Source organism: Chiloscyllium punctatum, chromosome 13 (genome assembly GCF_047496795.1).
Source record: "Chiloscyllium punctatum isolate Juve2018m chromosome 13, sChiPun1.3, whole genome shotgun sequence".
NCBI classification, from domain to species: Eukaryota; Metazoa; Chordata; class Chondrichthyes; order Orectolobiformes; family Hemiscylliidae; genus Chiloscyllium; species Chiloscyllium punctatum.
Window position 1 is genome coordinate 95,565,655 of NC_092751.1, and position 20,728 is coordinate 95,586,382.

General features: G+C 40.8%; 1 protein-coding gene across 11 annotated transcripts in view; it reads right to left on the reverse strand.

The window, feature by feature from the left end:
* Positions 1-20,728, reverse strand: part of kcnma1a (potassium large conductance calcium-activated channel, subfamily M, alpha member 1a) — an 845,585-nt gene that overhangs the window by 102,100 nt on the left and 722,757 nt on the right. For all 11 annotated transcript variants that reach the window (XM_072583314.1, XM_072583323.1, XM_072583322.1 and 8 more), the window contains 4 exons: positions 18,733-18,826; positions 15,005-15,128; positions 6,756-6,980; positions 769-961 (listed from right to left, as the gene is read on the reverse strand). In XM_072583314.1, coding sequence (XP_072439415.1) covers positions 769-961; positions 6,756-6,980; positions 15,005-15,128; positions 18,733-18,826 — 636 coding nt within the window. The remainder of the gene's footprint in view (positions 1-768; positions 962-6,755; positions 6,981-15,004; positions 15,129-18,732; positions 18,827-20,728) is intronic.

Here is a 20,728-nt window from a genome sequence, read left to right on the forward strand (position 1 = left end):
TGTCCCCAGATAGTGGTGCATAAAATATTTCCACAAGAGGTACATTACTACATAAACAACTGTACAATCTGACAATGAATAGAACCTAAATCTTTTCCAACAAAACATTTTACGAGGTCAAACAGTTCCCTGCCTCATTCTATCATCAGATAGCTGTGAGTTTGATGTGTGAGATGTTGAGGCCTTAAACAGTGCTAAAAGGTGATTAGTCATAGTTTTGAAAACAAAAAGAACTGTGCATTTCAATGTTTGATTGATAATGCATATTTCTGAGCTAAACAGAGAAAGTATGAAACATTCTCCAACCTCTAGACTCCAGAATTGAAAATGTCCAAGTTAGCCTATGCCTTGACCTTCTGAGCGTCAATGAAATTTTGAGGAAAATGAAAAAAGACAATTGTTGCAAGTAAAATTATCATATATATTAAAGAAAAAGTATCTCTGTCATTTTTTTGTTCTTTTCTCTCAAAACAGTCACAAAAATGGCCACACACAAACTATGCATAAGAAGCTTTTGAAACACTTAAGTTTAATTGTACCCTTGCTATATAAGGCTCAGCCCATTTAAAAATGTCCCCATCAATCCAAAAGCTATTATTTTCCTTTGCTGTTTATCTCCGTCCTGTTTAAAACATCATTGCAGTCAGTTGCCCTTATTGTCAAACATACCAATCTGAGACTGTTTGAATTACTGAGTGAGGGATATTCTTTTTGCCAGCTCCTGTCCCCTCCAGGCATTGCAGGGAAGTATTATAGGGCAGTCCTTACCTTGGGAATTAGCCTGCAAGACCCCTATGCTGTCATCAAACTGCATAGATTTGATGTTGAGTGACGCCAAGATGCATTCTTTGTCCTGCAGCGAACAATCGTCGATATTGTTCTGATTGGCTGATAGAATAACACACATGTCGCAGAGGTTGATGTTGACAGCCCTTAAATCAGCTCGACATAATGGCGTACCCTTCAGCGAATAAAAAATAGAAAAACAAATTAAAGATCAAGACTGCAGCTATGGGACAATACTTAACAAGTAGTCTTTTATACTCCAACATTAAACCAATGTAACTATGTGCTGGGGAATTGGAGATGTGCACTTATCTGAAAGGGTAGATGGTGCTGATGGCAACTCTCCGGTTCATTGTTTATACTCACTGAAGCCATTAAAAGCAAATAAGAGACAGGCACATTGCCAGCTTTCTACATCTGAGTCATTGATGCCAAGTCAATAACTGTAAGCAATCTTTTCTAACTGGCAAACTCTGGCATTCAGAATGCGTGAACGAAATGCCAGGCTGCTCATCATTGCAACAAAATGTCAAATAGCACTTGCGGTATCTGGATATCCATGGAACAAAGGGTGAAGAAAGTAAAGGAGCTGAAACAATGGCAGTTATTTGTGCATATTAGCCCTTGCTAGTACACTGATAAGGTATGTGCACTGCAGGGTAGATTATATATCCTTTTTAAAAACTTGTTCAAAGGATCTGGGCATCACATGCCAACATTTCTTCATAATTCCTAATTGACCTGGAAGAGGTGATGGTGAGCTCACTTCTGACCTACCAACAATTCATGTGGAATAGGGACACCTACAATGCTGTCAGGAAGGACATTCCAGGATTTTGATCCAGTGAATAAAGGAACAGCAATACATTTGCAAGTCAGGATGGATGTGTGGGTTGGAGAGAAACTTGTAGGTGGTGGTGTTACCATATATATGTTGCATAAGGTGTTGTCGAAGGAGCCAGTATTGCAGTGCATCTTGTCAATGGTACATTGCTGCTAATGGGCATTAATAGTGAAGGGAATGGATGTTGAAGGTGGTGGATGGAGTACCAGGTGAGATGCCTCGTCCTTGGTAGCTTCAACCTTTACAGTATTGTTGGAGCTGCACTATGCAGACAAATGGAAAGTGCTCCATCATATATCTGACTTGTGCCTTGCAGATGGTGGACAGGCACTGGAGAGACAGGAGGCAAGCTAGTCACCCAGAATTCCTATCCTCTGACCTGCTTGTGTATCACAGTATTTATACAGCTGGTCCAGTTTAGTGTCTGGTCAATGGTAACCCCCACAATGTTGATTGCAGGTGATTCAACAATGCTATTGCTATTTGAAAATCAAGAGGCAATGATTACATTCTTTCATGTTACAGGTAGTCATTGCCTGGCACTGGTATGGTGTAAATGTTAGTTGCCATTTATCAGTTCATGGACTCCTTTAATATCTGAGGAGACTCAAACTGTACTTATCATGTGCAATCATCAACAAAAAGCCCTACTTCTGACCTTATGAAGGAGGGAAGATGATTGTTGAGACAGCTGGGCACACCCCTGAGGAATGCCTGCAGTGATAAACTGTAGCTGAGATGTTTGACCTCCAACAACTACAACCATTTTCACTTGTGCTAAGGTATAACTCCAACCAGCGAGTTTATTCCCCTTAATGCTCATTGACTGAATTGTCTGTTTCTGTGCTATACATCTCTATTGGCTCTAACTTTGTCAGGGCTCTCTTTGATGCCTGAGTTGGTCAAATTCTGCCTTGCTCTCAAGGGCAGTCACTCTGTTTACACATCTGGAGTTCAGTTCATGTCAATATACGGATGTAATGAGGTCAGGAGTTGTGTGGCCCCGGTGGAACCCAAACTGCGCATCTGTGAACAGGTTATTGCTAAGCAAGTGCTGATTGATAGGACTGTCAATGACCTGCTTTCATCACTTTGCCAAAAATGGAACATAGACTGATAGGGGCAGTAATTGACTCAGTTGGACCTGTCCTGTTTTTTATGGACAGGACATAGTTGGGTAATTTTCCACTTTGTCGGGTGTAGATGCCAGTGTTTCATGCTGTACTGGGACAGCTTGGCTAAGGATGTGACTGATTCTGAAGCACAAGTCTTCAGAATTGCAGAATGTTATCTGGGCTCATTGATAATGCAGCAGCCATTTGCTGATATCACATGAAGTGAATCAAAATCGTTGAAATGTACCACCTGAGAGGCCGCGGACCTCAGTAGGAGGTCATCTGAACCCTCTCTCTGATGGAAGCTACAACTCCATTAACAGTACAATCTCTAATTGAAGAAAATAGTTCTGATATTGTGGAAGATGTTCAAAATTGTATTTTGAAGAAGTTGCACTCATATACATATTTTTGCGGTGTGTATTAGATTATCTGGTTCATGCAGGAGCTTGAGGGTTTTATTTGTGCGTTTGTGTTGAGGGACTGGATTTGAGGGCTGAAGCATTTTGTTGTTGATCCCTTGTGCCCATCGGGATAAGAAGCAAGAGAGACCTGCCTTTTGCTGCCTTTTGGTTGTGGTCTTTGGCCCTTGTTAGTCTTTGCTGACCTTACTTAGATTATATAATTTTGAATGTTTCTGCTGCTGTTTCTTCCTTCTGATGATTCTTTTGAGTATATCGTTAGGAGCAATACACTGAAAGGACCTTGAAAATAATTACTAGATATTGTCTAACTTCAACTGGTAGCCGAATGCCAATTGTTTACTATTCTGTCAGTGCTTCAGACACATATTTGCCATGGAGAGGCACTCAGCACACCAGCGCATAGAAAGACAGAGGGAATCAGAAATGTACAGCACGGAAACTGTCCCTTCAGTCCAACTTGTCCATGCCGACCAGATATCCGAATTAAATCTAGTCCCACCTGCCAGCAACTGGCACATATCCCTCCAAACCCTTCCTATTCATATACCCATCCAAATGCCTCTTAAATGTTGCAATTGTACTAGCCTCCACTACTTCCTCTGGCAGCTCATTCCATACACTTACGACCCTCTGTGTGAAAACGTTGCCCTTTAGGTCTCTTTTATATCTCTCCCCCTCACCCTAAACCTATGCCCTCTAGTTCTGGACTCCCCCACCCCAGGGAAAAGACATTATCTATTTATTCTATCCATGCCGCTCATGATTTTACAAACCTCTATAAGGTCACCCCTCAGCCTCTGACACTCCAGGGAAAACAACCCTAGCCAATTCAACCGAAAGAATGAATCTTTTCTCAGCCTCAATCAAAACCTCTGCTGGCTTGTATGCAATTTGAGAGCTCCTCGCTGTTTAATCAGTAGGATCAGCGATAATTAGGGTGAGCCCTTTGAATTGTGGGATCTTGGGACTAGCATCCACAATGACACTGCAAAGGGTTGACTAGAATTTAAATGAAAGAGGTGACCGAACTAGTCTATAACTTCTTCAGCAACACACTCCCATTGTATTGTGGCACCAGTGTGTACTATATAGAGTATGTATAGCTGCAATTTTAGTTTTGCTGTACCTATCAAGCCTTGTGATCTCTATCAAGAGGAGCATAAGAACAGAAATATCATGGAAATTCTCCGAACTCCTAGATTCATTGCAAGTCACATTCTGACTTTGGCAAATATTGTTGCTTTTTATTTATTGTAAGGTCAAAATCCTGGAAGAGCATACTTAATATCACATACAGATTATTACAAGCTGTAGATGCTCGAAGTCACTATGAACTGAGCAGATGTTTGACTACATTGTCAGGTAAAAGCACATGATATGGAGAAGGGACTAATCTGTGAAGACAGATTGGGCAAAGTGGGACTGTATTTTGTTGAGTTTTGCAGAATGATCTTATCAAAACTTACAAAATACAGACAGCGTGGGTGCAGGTAAGACATTTTTCCTGGTTGGGGGGGGGGTCTAGAACTTGGGGGCACAATTTGAAAATAAGGACGATGTCACTTATTATTATTTACTCAGGCGATTGTGAACCTTTAAAATTCTCTACTCGGTTTTTGGGGATGTTCAAGATAGAGATTAATAGTTGGGTCCAGGGGGTGGCATGGTGGCTTAGTGGTTAGTGCTGCTGCCTCACAGTGCCAGGGATCTGATTTCGATTCCGGCATTGGGTGACTGTCTGTGTGGAGTTTGCACATTCTCCCCGTGTCTGCGTGGGTTTCCTCCGGGTGCTCCGGTTTCTTCCGACAATCCAAGGATGTGCAGGTTAGGTGAACTGGCCATGCTAAATTACCCATAGTGTTCAGGAATGTGGTGGTTAGGTACATTAGTCAGGGGTAAATATGGGAAAATAGGGTAGGGGAATGGGTCTGGGTAGGTTATTCTTCGGAGGGTCGGTGTTGACTTGTTGGTCCGAAGGGCTTGTTTCCACACTGTCAGGATTCTATCCTATTGGCCGGAAGCAGATGTGACTTTTGCGGGCTGTTTTTTGTGACTAGAAACCTGAGTCCAGTGGGGTTCTGTGGTGATGGATCCCATGCTGTCTGTGGTCTATATAAATAATTTAGACTTGAATGTAGGAGGATTAATCAGTAAGTTTGTGGATGATAATGAAATTTGGCGGGGTGGTAAAAAGTGAGGACGACAGTCTTAGGTTACAAAAGGATATAAATGGCTAATCAGTGGCAAATGGAACTCTATCTGTCTAAGTGAGAGGTGATGCACTTGGGCGGGACTTTGGGAAGCACCGAGGAGCAGAGGGATCTTGGTGTGCATGTTCACCAGTCTCTTAAAGTAATGGGACAGATAGATAAAGTGGTTAAGAAAACATATTAGATACATGCTTCTATTAGCCAAGTCTTAGAGTTTAAGAGCAGGGAGGTTATGGAACTGTACAACACCTTGGTTAGGTCACAATTACAGTACTGTGTGCAGTGCTGGAATCCACATTACAGGAGGGATGTGATTACACTACAGTTGAGATTTACCAGATATTGTCTGACTGGAGTGTTTTAGCTTTGAAGCAAGATTGGTTAGTCTGGTGTTCTTATTCTTGCAGCAGAGGAGACTAACTGGAGACAGGATTTAGATGTATAAAATGATAAGGGGCATAGATAAAGTGGATAGGAAGATTTTTTTCCCCTTGGCACAGGGATTAATAACCAGGGGCATAGATTTAATGTAAGGGCAGGAGGTTAAGAGGGAACCGAGGAAAACTTTTTTCACTCAGAGGGTGGTGGGAAACTGGAACTCACTGCCTGTCAGGTGTTAGACACTGAAACCCGCTTAACATTTTAGAAGTATTTAGAGTGCACTTGCAATGCCAAGATATACAAGGCTCTGAACGAAATGCGGGAAAATGGGATGACAATGGTTATGTGTTTGTTTTTGACTGGCACAGACTCACTGGGCCAAAGGGCCTTTTTCTGTGCTGTAGACCTCGATGAGTCCAGGATAGATTTCTGACTCCAGTGGAGGTATAGCTTTATGGGAATGGGTGGATAAAAGACACTAATGTATTCAATCAGCCATAAGCATCTTGAATGGCAGGGCAGGCTCAATGGGCTGAATGGCCTGCTCCCATTCCTGTGTTTCTACATTCCTATCAGACACAAGGAAACTTCTTTTACACATGGCAAAAAGCTACCAAAAACCTGTCACAAAAACACAAGAACCAAATGACTGTGAGGTCTCCTAACATTGTGTTCTGTAACAGGGACTTGTTAGAAAATGTTTTCCTTTCTAAGTGTAACTTCTGATGCTTTCATTCTGATTTACCAAGTAGTGAAATTCATGACTCAGCTAAATAAATGCCTAGATGCTGTACATCTCTATGACTCTATGACTGTATGACAAAAACACATTCTTTCACATAATGGAATTCAAGGGTTAGCATTACCGGTTGTATTCAAGAGTGGCTTTCAATCTTTGCTTTAAGAATGAACCAGAGTGACAAACTGTTTTATTAGGTTCTTCTTTTGCAAGCTCAGTGGAGATTTGTCAGAATCTGAAGTTGATAGAACTCACCGGCAATATCGATACTTTAGGGAAGTTGTGAAGTGTCTCCCATTCTCTTGTTAGATACTCCAGCGTCCCAACAAAAACAATGTGCTTCAGTTCATGATAATGGAAATTGCTGGCTCGCAAAGGCATCACTAAGTTGCGCAAACCAACCAAAGCAGAGTTCATATCCCCAAATATACATACGACCACATGTCCGCTTAAAACCGTCATGGCAGCTTCACTCCGGGTCTAGGGAACAGAGATTTTTATTAATGACAAATATAAAGCTCATCCAGGTATGCAAAAGTAACCACAGGTTAAATGACAGCACATTCACAACAGACTTGGACTTTGTCCCACGCAAATCTACAACACTTGTAGCTTTACCTGTTAACTGCATCTTATTTTTGTAGAAATAATGGGTATAATCAAAAGCAGCTGCCCTACTTTTTTAACTTTTTGTTTTCCCTATTCTGTCTACATGCTTCTAAGACCTTTAATCAAGTTAACAATGAAACACTGTTTTAAACTGATGGGATAGTCAGTAACTTGAGGACGTTTATGGGCAGCACGGTGACTCAGTGGTTAGCACTGCTGCCTCACAGTGCCAGGTACCAGGGTTCAATTCCAGCCTTGGGTGACTGTCTGTGTGGAGTTTGCACATTCTCCCCATGACTGCATGGGTTTCCTCCGGGTGCTCCGGTTTCCTCCCACAATCCAAAGATGTGCAGTTTAGGTGAATTGGCCATGCTAAATTGTCCATAGTGTTCAGGGATGTGTAGGTTAGGTGTGTGAGTCAGGGGAAATGTATAGTAATAGAGTAGGGGATTGGGTCTGGGTGGGTTACCCTTCGGAGGGTCAGTGAGGACTTGTTGGGCCAAGGGGCCTGTTTCCACACTGTAGGGATTCTATGATTTGAAGCAATTAGCAAAAGAACAAGAAGAAGGATGGGGATAATTTTTCTTCCAAGTCATGAAATATTGGAACACGTGGCCTGAAAGTGGAGTGGAAGCATATTAAATACTAATTCACGATAGGGAATATTTAAAAGATGAAAAATATGGCTGTGGAGAACAAGCAGGTAAGTGGAACATTTGGATAGTTCTTTCAAAGAATCATCACAAGCATGTTGGGTCAAATGGTCTCCTTCAGTGCTGTAAAATTATGTAAGCAATAGCCTTTTGCGTAGGTGCCAAGAGGGAGAAATTGATTTGTGTTAAGGAAGTCAGTCATACCTACTGTAAAACAGGACAACAGAATGATGGGTACAGCAAAATCCAGCCATCCTCAATCCTGAACCTCTGTTATCCTGATTATTTTGATTTTCACACTGCTAAGTGTCCTTGCTGCCATTTAGCATCTGCAAAACCAATTGGCTATAAATTTTCAAAGATAGGTGTTATGAAATTGTAGAACTGCATGGAGCTTTACTGCTGTTAATTGCCAGTGCATTTTGAACAGACAGAAATTCTAAATTGAGATAGAAGCAGCAACAGAGCTATCACAGAGTAAGTCGAAGCACACAAACTCGATCTTGCCAAGTCCATTATACCAGAATTTGTCCTAATGAAAATACATCTTTTGATTAATCATCACTTTTATCTTTCTGAAGAATAAAGTTTAATTGTCCAGGGGGAATACTAAAAATGGGTCCAAGACATGAGCTGATCTAATTGGACAGTGTTGTGGAAATGAGGTGCAAACAAGAAAGGCCGAGTTCAAGATCAGCCATTTAAGGAACAGGAGTTTTAAAGAAGTGTTATTAAAAAAAATGTTTCCTGCCTAGTCTGGTTTAATTACTGGATTTAAGGAGCAGATCAGAGACTTCTCCCTCACCAGGTCTTATGTTCATCACAGGCAGTAAGGATCAGGATGAGGAAGAATGTCTTCATGTAGAGGGTTATGAATCTGGAACTCTCAACTTCAACTGTTAATATTGAGATGCTGAGCACATTTTTAACATCACCCTCACAACATCACCGATGGAATCCCTTAGATATCCCAAGGACTCCATGGAGATTTCCTAAGAAGCCTGAATTTCAGATGCACAATTCCCTTGCTCGTGCAGACTCTCTGAAAACGTTTCCATCCCTGGGTTAGAAGTGGGCTTCTGAGGATTCCAAAATACTGACCTGGATAGTTAGCCATGCAATGCCATACAGGAAAAGACTTAGTCAAATTCCGAGATAACTACAGAATTGATATGCATCCCCTCACTCCCCCAGTCACTGATGCTGACAACCACCTCTACTGACCCCTGACAATTCTCCAATCACCTCTTCTGAACTTTTGACTATGCTGCTAAACCCCAACTCTCCCCAGACCCAACCTGACTTTGCCACAGAACTAATGTATCCCGACCCGACAATCCCTTAATCTAAGCTGACCTGACCCCACCCAACAGACTCCAACCTGACTCCCCTTTCCAAGGCCTAGCCCCACTCCCCCGAAACTACTCAAACTGACTGATGACTTGACAGACTCCTATAACATACTTACCCACCTGCAACCTATATAGTTCACACACTTGCCACTCTATTCCCTGAATCACAATGTTAGACAATAGACAATAGACGCAGGAGTAGGCCATTCAGCCCTTCGAGCCTGCACCGCCATTCAATATGATCATGGCTGATCTTTCCCAATCAGTATCCTGTTCCAGCCTTATCTCCATAACCCTTGACTCCACTATCTTTAATATAGTGTTACCCCTCCCCACCTCCCCTTACCCTCTTCTCACCATAGCTCTTTGTGGAACCTTTGGCATATTGAAACTCTTTACAAATTGGAATGCTGCAGCTAATGCCATGAAAAGGTGGCACAGCTTCTGCTCACATTCTCTGTGCTGCTCTGTCCAATATTTGCTGCACTGAGTCACTTCTGAAAGATCCTCCATTTGAAGATCACTCAGAGGAAGGTAAATGTGTGATTCTTGGCTGATCAGGGTCATAAATAAGATTTCTGATCATTGTCAGAAGATGTGAAGAAATGTAAAGGCAATTCATCTAAATGGAGAGAAACTTCAGTGTAATTCAATGCAGAGGGATCTGGGCATCCTCGTGCATTAATCATGGAAAACTAGCATGCAGGCACAGGAAAACAAATGGAATGTTGATATAGTATTGTTTTAAAAATTAAATATAAAAGGTAGGGAAGTATTACTGGAACTATACAAAGGATTCCACCTGGAATATTGCATATAATGATTGTAACCTTAATTGAGGAGGAATGTGGTTGTATTGGAGGCAGTTCAGAAGAGGTTCACTTTATTGATTTCAGAGATGAGGGGTTTGTCTTATGAAGAGAAATTGAGCAGTTTAAGCCTATACTCTGTGGAGTTTAAAAGAAGGAGAGGTCTAATTGAGGCATATAAGATGTGAAAGGGGATTGACCAAGACGTAGAAAGGAGTTTCCTCATGGGGCAATCTAGAGTAAGGCATCATAGTTTTAGGATAAGGGATGGCAGATTTAAAACAGAGATGATCAGAAATTACTTCTCGCTAACAGTCATGAATTTGTGGAATTTATTATTCCAGAGTGTGGTGGATGCTGGGATACCGAGTAAATTTAAAGAGGAGATAGGCAGATTTTTAATAAGTTATGGGTTGAAGGATTATGGAGAGCAGGCAGCAAAGTGGAGTTGAGGCCAAAATGAGATTATGTGAAAGTGAGGACTGCAGATGTTGGAGATCAAGTCAAATGGCAATGGGAAAGCACAGCCGGGTCAGGCAGCATGCAAGGAGCAGGAGAGTCTACATTTCGAGCATAAGCTCTTCATCAGGAATGTGATGAAGAGCTTACGCTTGAAATGTCAACTCTCCCGCTCATCGGATGCTGCCGTCACGGCTGTGCTTTTCCAGCACCACACTTTTTGACGCCAAAATGAAATCAGCCATGATTACATCAAATGGAAGAGCAGTCTTGAGGAGCTGAATGACCTACTTCTGTTCCTAGTTCTTCCATTCTTATGTGGACCCATGGTTTAATTTAGATACAAATTAGACCTACAAAATATCTGCTAAAACATAACTTCATTTAGCAAAACCATTATTTATCCTCTGCGTTCAGCAGCATTTGCGAATAATTGTTTCTGTAACATATTAATAAAGTGACCTGCTACAAGCCCTTGTAGTGCAGTGGCAATGTCCCTACCTCTAAGCTAGGATGCCTGGGTTCAAGTTTCACCTACACCAGAAGTGTGCAATGACATCTCTGAACAACAGAAGGTTTAGAAAATACATCTCCAGAGATGTGTCAGAATATATCTGAACGGGGTGATTTGAAATATCTAAAAAATGATTTGCTCCAACTATTCACTTGTTTTCCCATTACATCTTACAATGTGACAAAGAAAACAATGCCAACAGTAAGACGATAAGACAATAATCCAATCACATCTTTGAATAGCTTAGAAAATATCTACCTCTTGTCTCGGTCAGATAAGCTGATCTCAATTTAGGGAGCACAGGGTAAAATATAAATTTAGTACTGCAACGATGGATCAAGGGGTGAAAAGTTTCAGGTAAATTGCTTTACGTTGCCATTGAAAGAGCAGGGCAAAGAATGTCACGTGAGTACATTAACCATTTCTCCATTGGCCATACTGACAGCCCAGAAAAGGCCCTGATGTTTTTAGTGAAACAAATACAGAGATGGAGATGGCATGAGGCCATGATGAGATTTGTAACAGTCACCATGATCGAACAGCCTAAATTATCCAAGTTCATTATCATTATCCAAGTTCAGTGACATTACAACCTACATCAATTATTGCAACTGCAGTGTAATCCACTGACTGCAGCATAGCAAAAAACAACTGCCTTTAGAAAAGGAGAAATAAGGAGAGAAAAGGAGAAATAAAAACAAGCATTTTGAATGACAAGTAATTGTGATATGAAAAGATTGTAAATAAATACAAATAAAAGACCAGAATTGCAACCCAATTCAATACAAAGCCTTAATTTCTTCCTTACTTTGTCTGATTTGGCAAAGTATCATCAGAAAATCATTTTAAAGACAATTTGTGATACATTACACATTGTGCAGTGAATAAAAGATCAGTGCTCAAAGGGGTAGCAGAAATCCAATAAGGTGATTAATGGTTGGGTGTCAACAATACCATAGCAGTGAACAGTTCGCTACCATTGTTTGGCTCATGGTATCAATGCCATTCTGCTTACATAAAAATATTTTCAGGCAGAATTACCTTCTCTGATGTTAACATCAACTGTATTGGTGGGTATGTCCTCCTGACATTAACACTTTACTGCTGGAAATTTGAGTATTTGAAACCATTTGTCCTTTCAAAACTATTATTCATTTGTTCTTCTGTTTATATTCATGATAATGTTGGTGCACCAGTGAATAGCTGATTACTGAATATGACAAACAGAAACTGCAACATTTCGATCCTCTGTCTATGCTGTAGTGCAGATAAAGAGTCAAGGGCATTTTCTGTTGTGGAACTCACCAAGTGGGTTACAAGTACAAATCTCTGGCCTGAGCTGAGTCAGCTAATCTCAGCCATGTTTGAAGTAAAGAGAAAATCCCCTCTTTGCATTTAGGATACAGAAGAGTAAGTTCAACCAGTGACATCCATTGCTGGAGAACACCTCCATGTGGACATGAAGTGAGAACAGCCATGAATGGTCCTGAGTTCAGAATACGCTGCTAACCCTTGCTAACAAAGAGGCATTTTGGGGGAGGTGTGAATGGGCTCAACAGCCATCACACTGTGCCACAGTAGAAGTCAGAGGATTCAGAGAGGAAGAAATCAATTTAAAAATGAAAGTTCCACACGTATGAAAGCACAATGGACAGCATGATGATTCAGTGGTTAGCACTGCTGCCTAACAGCGCCAGGGACCTGGGTTTGATTCCACCCTTGGGTGTTTGTCTGTGTGGAGTTTGCACATTCTCCCCATGTCTGTGTGGGTTTCCTCCTGGTGCTCTGGTTTCCTGCTTCAATCCAAAGGTGTGGAGATGATGCGAATTGGCCATGTTAAATTCCCCGTAGTGTTCAGTGATGTGTAGGGGAATGAGTCTGGGTGGGACACTCTTCGAAGGGTCGGTGTGGACTTGTTGGGCCAAATGGCCTGTTTCCATACGATAGGGGTTCTATGAAAAGAAATTAACAATGTAACCTGCTGGGGATTTCTAAATTGTTTCAGTTGTGTTTGACTAACTGGGATCTCAGCTATGCCAATTCCAAATGGCCCTGACTGATTGGCAACCTCCAGTGGCAGCCTGCCCTAGTGGGAATACTCAGGGATCACTGTCCTCTACACAGCTGAATTTTCCCAATAATTGCGTGTGCAAATTCCACATCACCAGTGTTAATGTGGATGTTGTCTAAGATGGACAGAAGGTAACTGGCTAGGAGTATGTTCATTATAGTGTTGCAAAGGGACTGGAGTATTAAAAAATGTGCTTCTTGCAAAAACTATACAAGGCACTTGTTAGACCATACCTAGAAAACCGTGAACAGATTTGCTCCTCTTATGTCAGGAAGAATATACTAGTATTGGAGCAGTTCAGAGAAGGGTCACTAGGTATTGGAACTTAGAAGTATGAAATGTTTAAAGATGATAACAAGCCTTGACAGAGTAGTGGAGATGTTGCTTCCTCTTGTGGGACAGTCAAGGATCAGAGGCATAATCTCACAGTAAGGGGGTTGCTCATTTAAAACAGAAATGAGGATGAATATCTTCTCTCAGAGTGTAGTGAATCTGTGAAATTCCTATCTGCAAAGGGTTGTAGAGGTTGGGTTAATAAGTATATCCAAGGCTGGGGTAGATAAATTTTTAAATGAGTAACAGGATCAAGAGTTATGAAAAAAAGAAGGAAATAAAGTTGAGGATAATCAGATCATCCATGATCTTGTCAAATGGCAGACCAGACTTGATGGGATGAATGGCCTTCTCTGCCCCCTACACCTTATAGTCTTGTGGGAAGCGTCCGTGGTGATATTGTTACCCAAATGAACTTTCTGGGGCTTTGATGTGCTGAATCATTGGAACAGAAAGGAGAAGAATGAGTCAAACTGTTTCAGTGGCATTCCTGTATCAATATGATTTCAGAGATTTCAAAGTTACTTTTATGCTTAACAAGTTTCTTTAACAAATTTAATAATTGCAGTAAACAATACTAAAATATTGGCAATAAAGTGGAGATACACAGTGCCTTCTCTCGGCTTTCTCCTATTCAGAAAATCATTTCACTATTCCAAAACAGGGAGGAAGCTATAGGGAGCACTCAGAACAGAGGAGTAATGGAACAGAATGATAACATAACTGCAAGAATTCATTACTTACAGATGAGAACACATCAGTGTTATAAAGTGTGTCATGGCTGACCGTGAGACAGAATAAATATCTCCACTTGTGAGGCCACTCAGTGCTCACTTGTGATTTCACCATTCGTGAGGATTCATTGAGACAGGTGCCACTTCACATGGCTAACCAGGAGTAAACAAACCCACTCAGGTATGCTAGGGGGCGAAAGCATGGAACCAGTGTGACTGCAAATCCTGGTGCGTTGGGTACCTTACAACCCTGTGACTATTGCTGTTTCTCTGGATCAGGCCTGCCTGTCAAACAGGCTCTGAAGCTGGTCTCTGTGAAGAAATCAAATCTCCAGCAGAGACTGCGCAGGTTAGCGTGTACTTCAAAGCAGGACTGCCACATTTCTGCAAATCAGCACAGTGATTTTACAAATGAGAAGTGGCATTTATGTAATCAATGAATGCAGCATCAGTTTGAGGACTGGCTGCTGATAGGCAACCAGGCATTTAAATGCAAAAATACCCACCTTTGATTGTTGATCTGATTGCAATTAAATAGCAAATTTACAGTTCTAATTGTAGTTATATGGGTGAAATATTTTAGGAGCTGTCTAACTAGTTGAACCCTATTAATATTGGAATGAATGACCCATAGCCAATGCATATTATTTCAGTGTCTCAAACTGAGTGTGGTCAACTTCGTTCAAAAAACATGGACTGGTTCCTGCTGACGCAGAGTCTGATTTGTCATACTGCTAAGTCAGTCAAAATCAGCAAACAATGGTTTGATCAGAAGACAGTGGATCTTAATGAGGTTCAGAGCTGTTGATGGCAGTTTGTAAAATAACATGTCACTTTTACTCTTACAAGATACTGAAAGGCACAGCGTATATGCTTGTCAGATTCCACTAAATGAAATGTCGATTACAAGTAATTGGAGAGTCATGTCACCTTGCACTATCCAAGGTCACAACCCTCTCGTGATACCCACCAGAATGACCTTCTCCATTTCTTTAGCTGGACACCAGTGAAACATCCCAGTGGAATCATATTTCTTCACACTGGCGTCCATTTCCTCTATCTGATCATTTCCTGGAATTGACAAGGGGTCATGCCTGCAGAGACAAGAGAATCAAGACAAGAGTTGTCCATCAGCTTGACACCTCACTCAATCTGCTTTGAACAGTTGACAAGTTACTGCTGGCCAGGAACGCACTTGCTTGAATGCGTGTCACTTCATTTACAAGCAATCCCATTACTGCTGTACTTACTCCAGCCACCAACCCACCCCCACCTTCCTTGCACTCCCTCCAAAAAAATGATCAAAAGGCAGACATTAACTGCTGCAATGAGGTGAAATAGATAGAGACAGAGCCTCATGCTGGCTGAGTGGCATGAAGATGAAAAGCCAATTACAGGCTTTTACCGCATACAACTTCCGATGCTGTTCTCTGTGCAATAAAAGCTTTAACAGGGTACACTTGATATATTTTAGCAATTTTACCCCCATCATATTTTGCTTTTTTGAAACTGGAAGCCATTAAAGTTTCAGAGGATGTCAGCTCGGAGCAGATTGATTAATTTACATCTACATTGCGAGCAGATGATTTTTCTTCTGAAGAACACTGAGTATAAAAGTGGTCTTCAGCAGCTGCCACCTGACCATCAAAGCCTGCACTTCTAACATTTCACTGCATTCTGCACATCCATCATTCGCCACCAGCTGTCATCCCAAGTCTCTATCTTGAACAGTCAGCAATAGAGCTTTAAAAACTCCTTTTCATCCCGACCGAGCTGAAACTCTATCAGAATCCCCATTACTTCAAATTCCATCACTTACAGGGTAATTACACCTGCTGCAAATCTTTACTTCAACCTGCATAAGATGCATTCAAGAAATGCTTCCAAAATTTTCAATGCACACAGCAACCTTGCTCAGACACTAAAAAATCTGAATAAATTCTGAGAAATAAATCATTATTTTTGAGGAACATCAATTATTTACTAAGTTTTGTAAATATCAGAATTCCAGTGCAATAATGATCAGTAAATGATGGAATACGTATTTAGTGGTGTGAAAGAAGCCGCTAACAACTCGGTCTCTTCAAGAAAATGAAGGATTCGTTGGACACAAAAGAACTGGCTGTTTAACCCTTTCACCTGGAAAGTCTCACACTGAGTGCCGCTTCCCGACCCTGAAATCGTTGCTTGTAATGTACTGTTTGTACTGCAGGCCCCCTCATGTAGTGCGGTGCTCAGTGCTGATAACTCCCCTGTGTAATGTGATGCTTCAAATAACCCAGTCTGAGGTGGGCACTGCAGACATTTGAGAACATTTAATACACAGAATTAATTAGACAGCAGGTGAAAGCACCTTTCCAGAGGCATGTGGGTGACACTAAACTCAGAACTTCAATGGGTTAAAAACTGAAGCTGCTCAACAAGGATTTAAATTGACTTTCTTTGAATGCATTTAGACAGCATTTTACTAATTCTTTTTATATTTAATTTTTGTATTTTTTTCAACCTATTTTGATCAGTACACCTTATTAAAAATTGTCACCTATTGATAAATATGTCACTGGAAGTGGTGTCCTGTAACAAGTCAAAGACGTGCTGCCAAATTTGCAACTAGCAAGAACCCATTTGGAACATCACATCCAACCATGCAGTTCAGGGACGAGTAAAAATTGTGGGTAATGTACTATGCATGCACACTAACCAAACTGACTCTCGAGCAACAGCCAGAAGGAAAACCACAATCTCATCCAGTAATGTTACTGGGGATAGATTTTCTGCAGATCCGACAAAATATTGCTTCTCGTTTGGCACTTCAGTCATGTCTGCTCGAAACCTCGCATGTTTATTTAATTTCCCCCCTCGTTTTCTGCGTTCCACACTCTCAGTCCTTCACAATCATCATGACAAAACATTTGTCTATTAAAATGTTCGTCGCCTAGATGCATGCAGTCAGTGCAGGTGCTAATAACTGCAAAACCATTTAGCGATTTTACACCATGGCTGAATATTTCATGATGCTCTGTGTGTTTCACGATTTAGTCAATGGACCTCTGTCACTTCAATCTTTGCTGACTGTCTTGACTGGCGCAATAAAGCTCCACCAAGATAGCTATCTTTCACCAACTGTCACTCACTGCAGCCTGTCACTGGCAAACTCTTGTTGAACGCTGCTACTCACAGGGAATAACTACGACATTTGTTACACCGTAATGCTCTGTTCTGATGGATTTGAACAAATGCGTTGTGATTAATAGACCCTGCATTCAGTGACTACAATTAGAAGCAAGTATCCAATGACCCTCTGAAATCCAACAGAATGGTATTAATTTCATGTAAAGAATGTCAGACTGGCACTCGTTAGAACTTGTTATACTGAAGGCTCAAACAGTTTTGTGCTTAGTGTTCAAGCTGCGTTTAGCAATTCCAATGTGATGCTGACTAGACAGCACTAGCAGGGGATGACTATTCTTGCTCAGTCCCACTCCACCAGGCAATGAAAGCAGACTGCTCTTTGAAATTTCCCGTTCCCATCATGCAAACTGACAAAGGCATGCTTTTCAAAACCCACATCCAAACTGTTGATCATTACTTATTTACAAAGGCCTTGAGGCATGTGTGCCTGCAAAAACCATATATGATACGATATATACCAGCTTATTCACCCTTGTGCAATAAGCACCCCTTAGGCTGACTTAAACCAGTACTTAATATTGCCTATAAAACGTATCTTGTAATTTCAAAATATGTAATATTTAAGGTATAATATATCTGCAGGAAAAGGATTTCTGAAGGGTTAGGTGACTCTGCGTTCAGTAATTCTATGTTTTGCTAAGGGCTATGAGTTGAAAAAGCCGCACCAAGCATAGACGACCTGTCATTTCGCTACCCAAGGGCCACTAATATAAAGGAGTACCCTACAGCAGCAAAACTTCGGCACAGCTTTGAAGCATACATGAACAGCAGAACTTGCTCTCTAGAATTATTACTGCATACAGATCAAAAGAGCTGATGCATATTTTACATGGTAAACAGGGACCCTCTGCTCATCTGTGAAATGTCTGGAGTTTTTGTAAACCTGAAGCAATCCTTGTGTAATATTGTTTTATATGCTAAGTGGATGAAGCTGTTTACTTGTCTAACATTGCATGCACTTTAATCCTTGACACAAGAGCGGCACAGTATCCATCACAACCCTCCTTCTACCTTACCCCACCAATTATTAGCTTTTGTTTCCTACCTCTAAGTCAAAATCAATTAATGCCACATTAATGTAAATAGACAAGATAAAAGGAATGTAAAAAATTTGGGTTCATTTTTCATTGCGACGCCACATCTCACATATGGCCTAAAGTACAGAAAACAGGACTCGAAGGGCTTTGCGCAAACAGTGAATAGCCTGAGGCAAAGTAACCGTATGAGCCTCTCTGATTGGTTACTGCTGTCATTAGTGCCATTGCTGTTTAAGAAGTACATGCGGACAGGTTGAGGTGACAGCTGAGACTTTAAAGGCTGCTTTTTCTCTAACAGCTTTTCCTACCCTCTTTCATGACAGAATTTTTTCAGCTCTATCATTAACTGCTGACAGGCTGACAGAATAAATACTTCAGCCTTTAAGCATTTCTCTCTTGCTCGCCCACTCCTCTCTCTCTCTCTCGCTCTCTCTCTCTTTAGACACAAGAGTTCTTTAAACTATCTTACCTCATCAGTTTGGGTGAACTGTTGGGTGAATTTCGCATACCTCCATTTCGCTGCTTCTTTTTGGGAGACAGGGCTGATGGGTTTTCATCTTGAACTGCAAACATATGGGAGATGGGAGATTAGGAGCCATTTTAAGTCTGATGTGAAATGAAAATGAAATATTTAAAAATGTATATTAAACAGAAAGTGACTCATTATGAAAGTTAAAGGTCCCCACTACAAGCAACTAACAAGACTCAAGAATAAAAGTATAGCTTGGAAAAAGCATTAATCAGGATGAGTTTGAAACCCTAAATATCACAACTGGGGTTATGAATTATTCAGTAATATTCAGACTATGGAGCTATAAGTACAGTAAAACAGATAATTAAAGTAAAATTTAAAGTAATACACATAAAAACAAAAAGAAAAGGAAAGTTGAGAGTGGAAATAGTCTAAATTTGGGCGGTTAGGAATGCAAGGCATCACCCACCTCTCCAAAAACACAAGTAAACCACATAATGAATAGATTCAATATATGTAATGCGCTGAAGTAATTTATTAAAAAATAAATCAAACCACTCGGGTTAGAGACGGTGTCATTCCAAGAGTGCAGTTTTCACAAATGGGCTCCTGTGTTCAATCAGCGTGACCAAAGGAACTACAAATGTACCACTTGCAGGACTGGGCAAAGCATGCAGAGTGAGAGAAAATACTGCAAGGTATGTTCCTCTGCCTTTGCCTTTCAAACAACGGCTGTTAAAAAAGGTAGACAAAGTTTAACTGAAGTATTTAATCCATTATGGAAGCACCATTAATTCTGTTAGTCCACTTAAACAGTCTGTGAATGCTGTGAAAATGTTAAAACCCACACAACAGTGTACCTTTATCTATCTTGCCTGTCATTCTGTTCCAGGGGTTTTAAAGGCATTTAGGCAAATAGCATATTTTCAGTCACTCTAACATCATTTGATATCTTATTTAAATATTCATTGAATCCTCGAATTCAATTGGAATCTTTAAAGCAGGTACAGAGTTAAAGTATTGTTGTGCTCCCAGCAAGCTGCAATTTTAGTTTTGTTCAGGTAAGAACTAATGTTTTATGGAAAAATGGGACTATGGTGTGAATTCAGTGATTCATGCACTATAACTAGAATTATCGACAGTCAATGGAAACCAGCTACTAATGAGGAATCTTATAGAATGACAGGTCAGTAAAGGGCGGTTGGATCGAAGGTATGGGAAAAGAAATGAAAGGGTAGGGCAAGGAGAAGAGGTCATTTCCAATGAGTAGAGTCACAGAGCACAGGAAATCAGGTGCTGTGGGAAACCGCAGCTAACACTACAGTTCTGGGGCTCCCCATTTCTGCCTTCCCATTTACTACATACCATTAACCCTTCACTGGACCACTGCATATTTTCAACACGAGCACAAATAAAACCTATCAAAGGAATACTCCCCTGGCCTTCAATACTGAGGCCAATGATGGCAGCAACAATAAAAGAACATAATTTCCTCTAAAGACCACATTGGAATAAATTGAGATATTGCAAATGCTCCAATATTTTTGACACAATGAAAAAGGCTGCCAGAATCTGTGGGAGATCTCGATTTCACTGCGGCTGTCAGACTTTGACGAACAGATCAACCAACATTCGACAACAATGTCTAGAACGCAATTAGCAAGAGATTAGATTCTAGTATAATATGCTTCTTAAAAATAAATCCTTGCCAAGTGTTCTGGAGGGCTCAGCAGTGACGACAGTGTTAGTTGGAAAGAAAATAATTCATGGGCTGTTAAATCAGGTTAGACTGAGATATTGGCTGGTTTGAAACGTTAAAGAGCAGGGTTTTGGCTCAGGAATTTTCAAACATTTTCTGGAACATGTTTAGTCAAACTTCAAACTGTTATTACTGGCAAGCGATAAGATGTCACAGTCCCCCAGATAGTGATCCACAAAATCTGGAAAAGCACATTCTTTACTTTTAAAGTTGTAATATATTACTATGAAATCA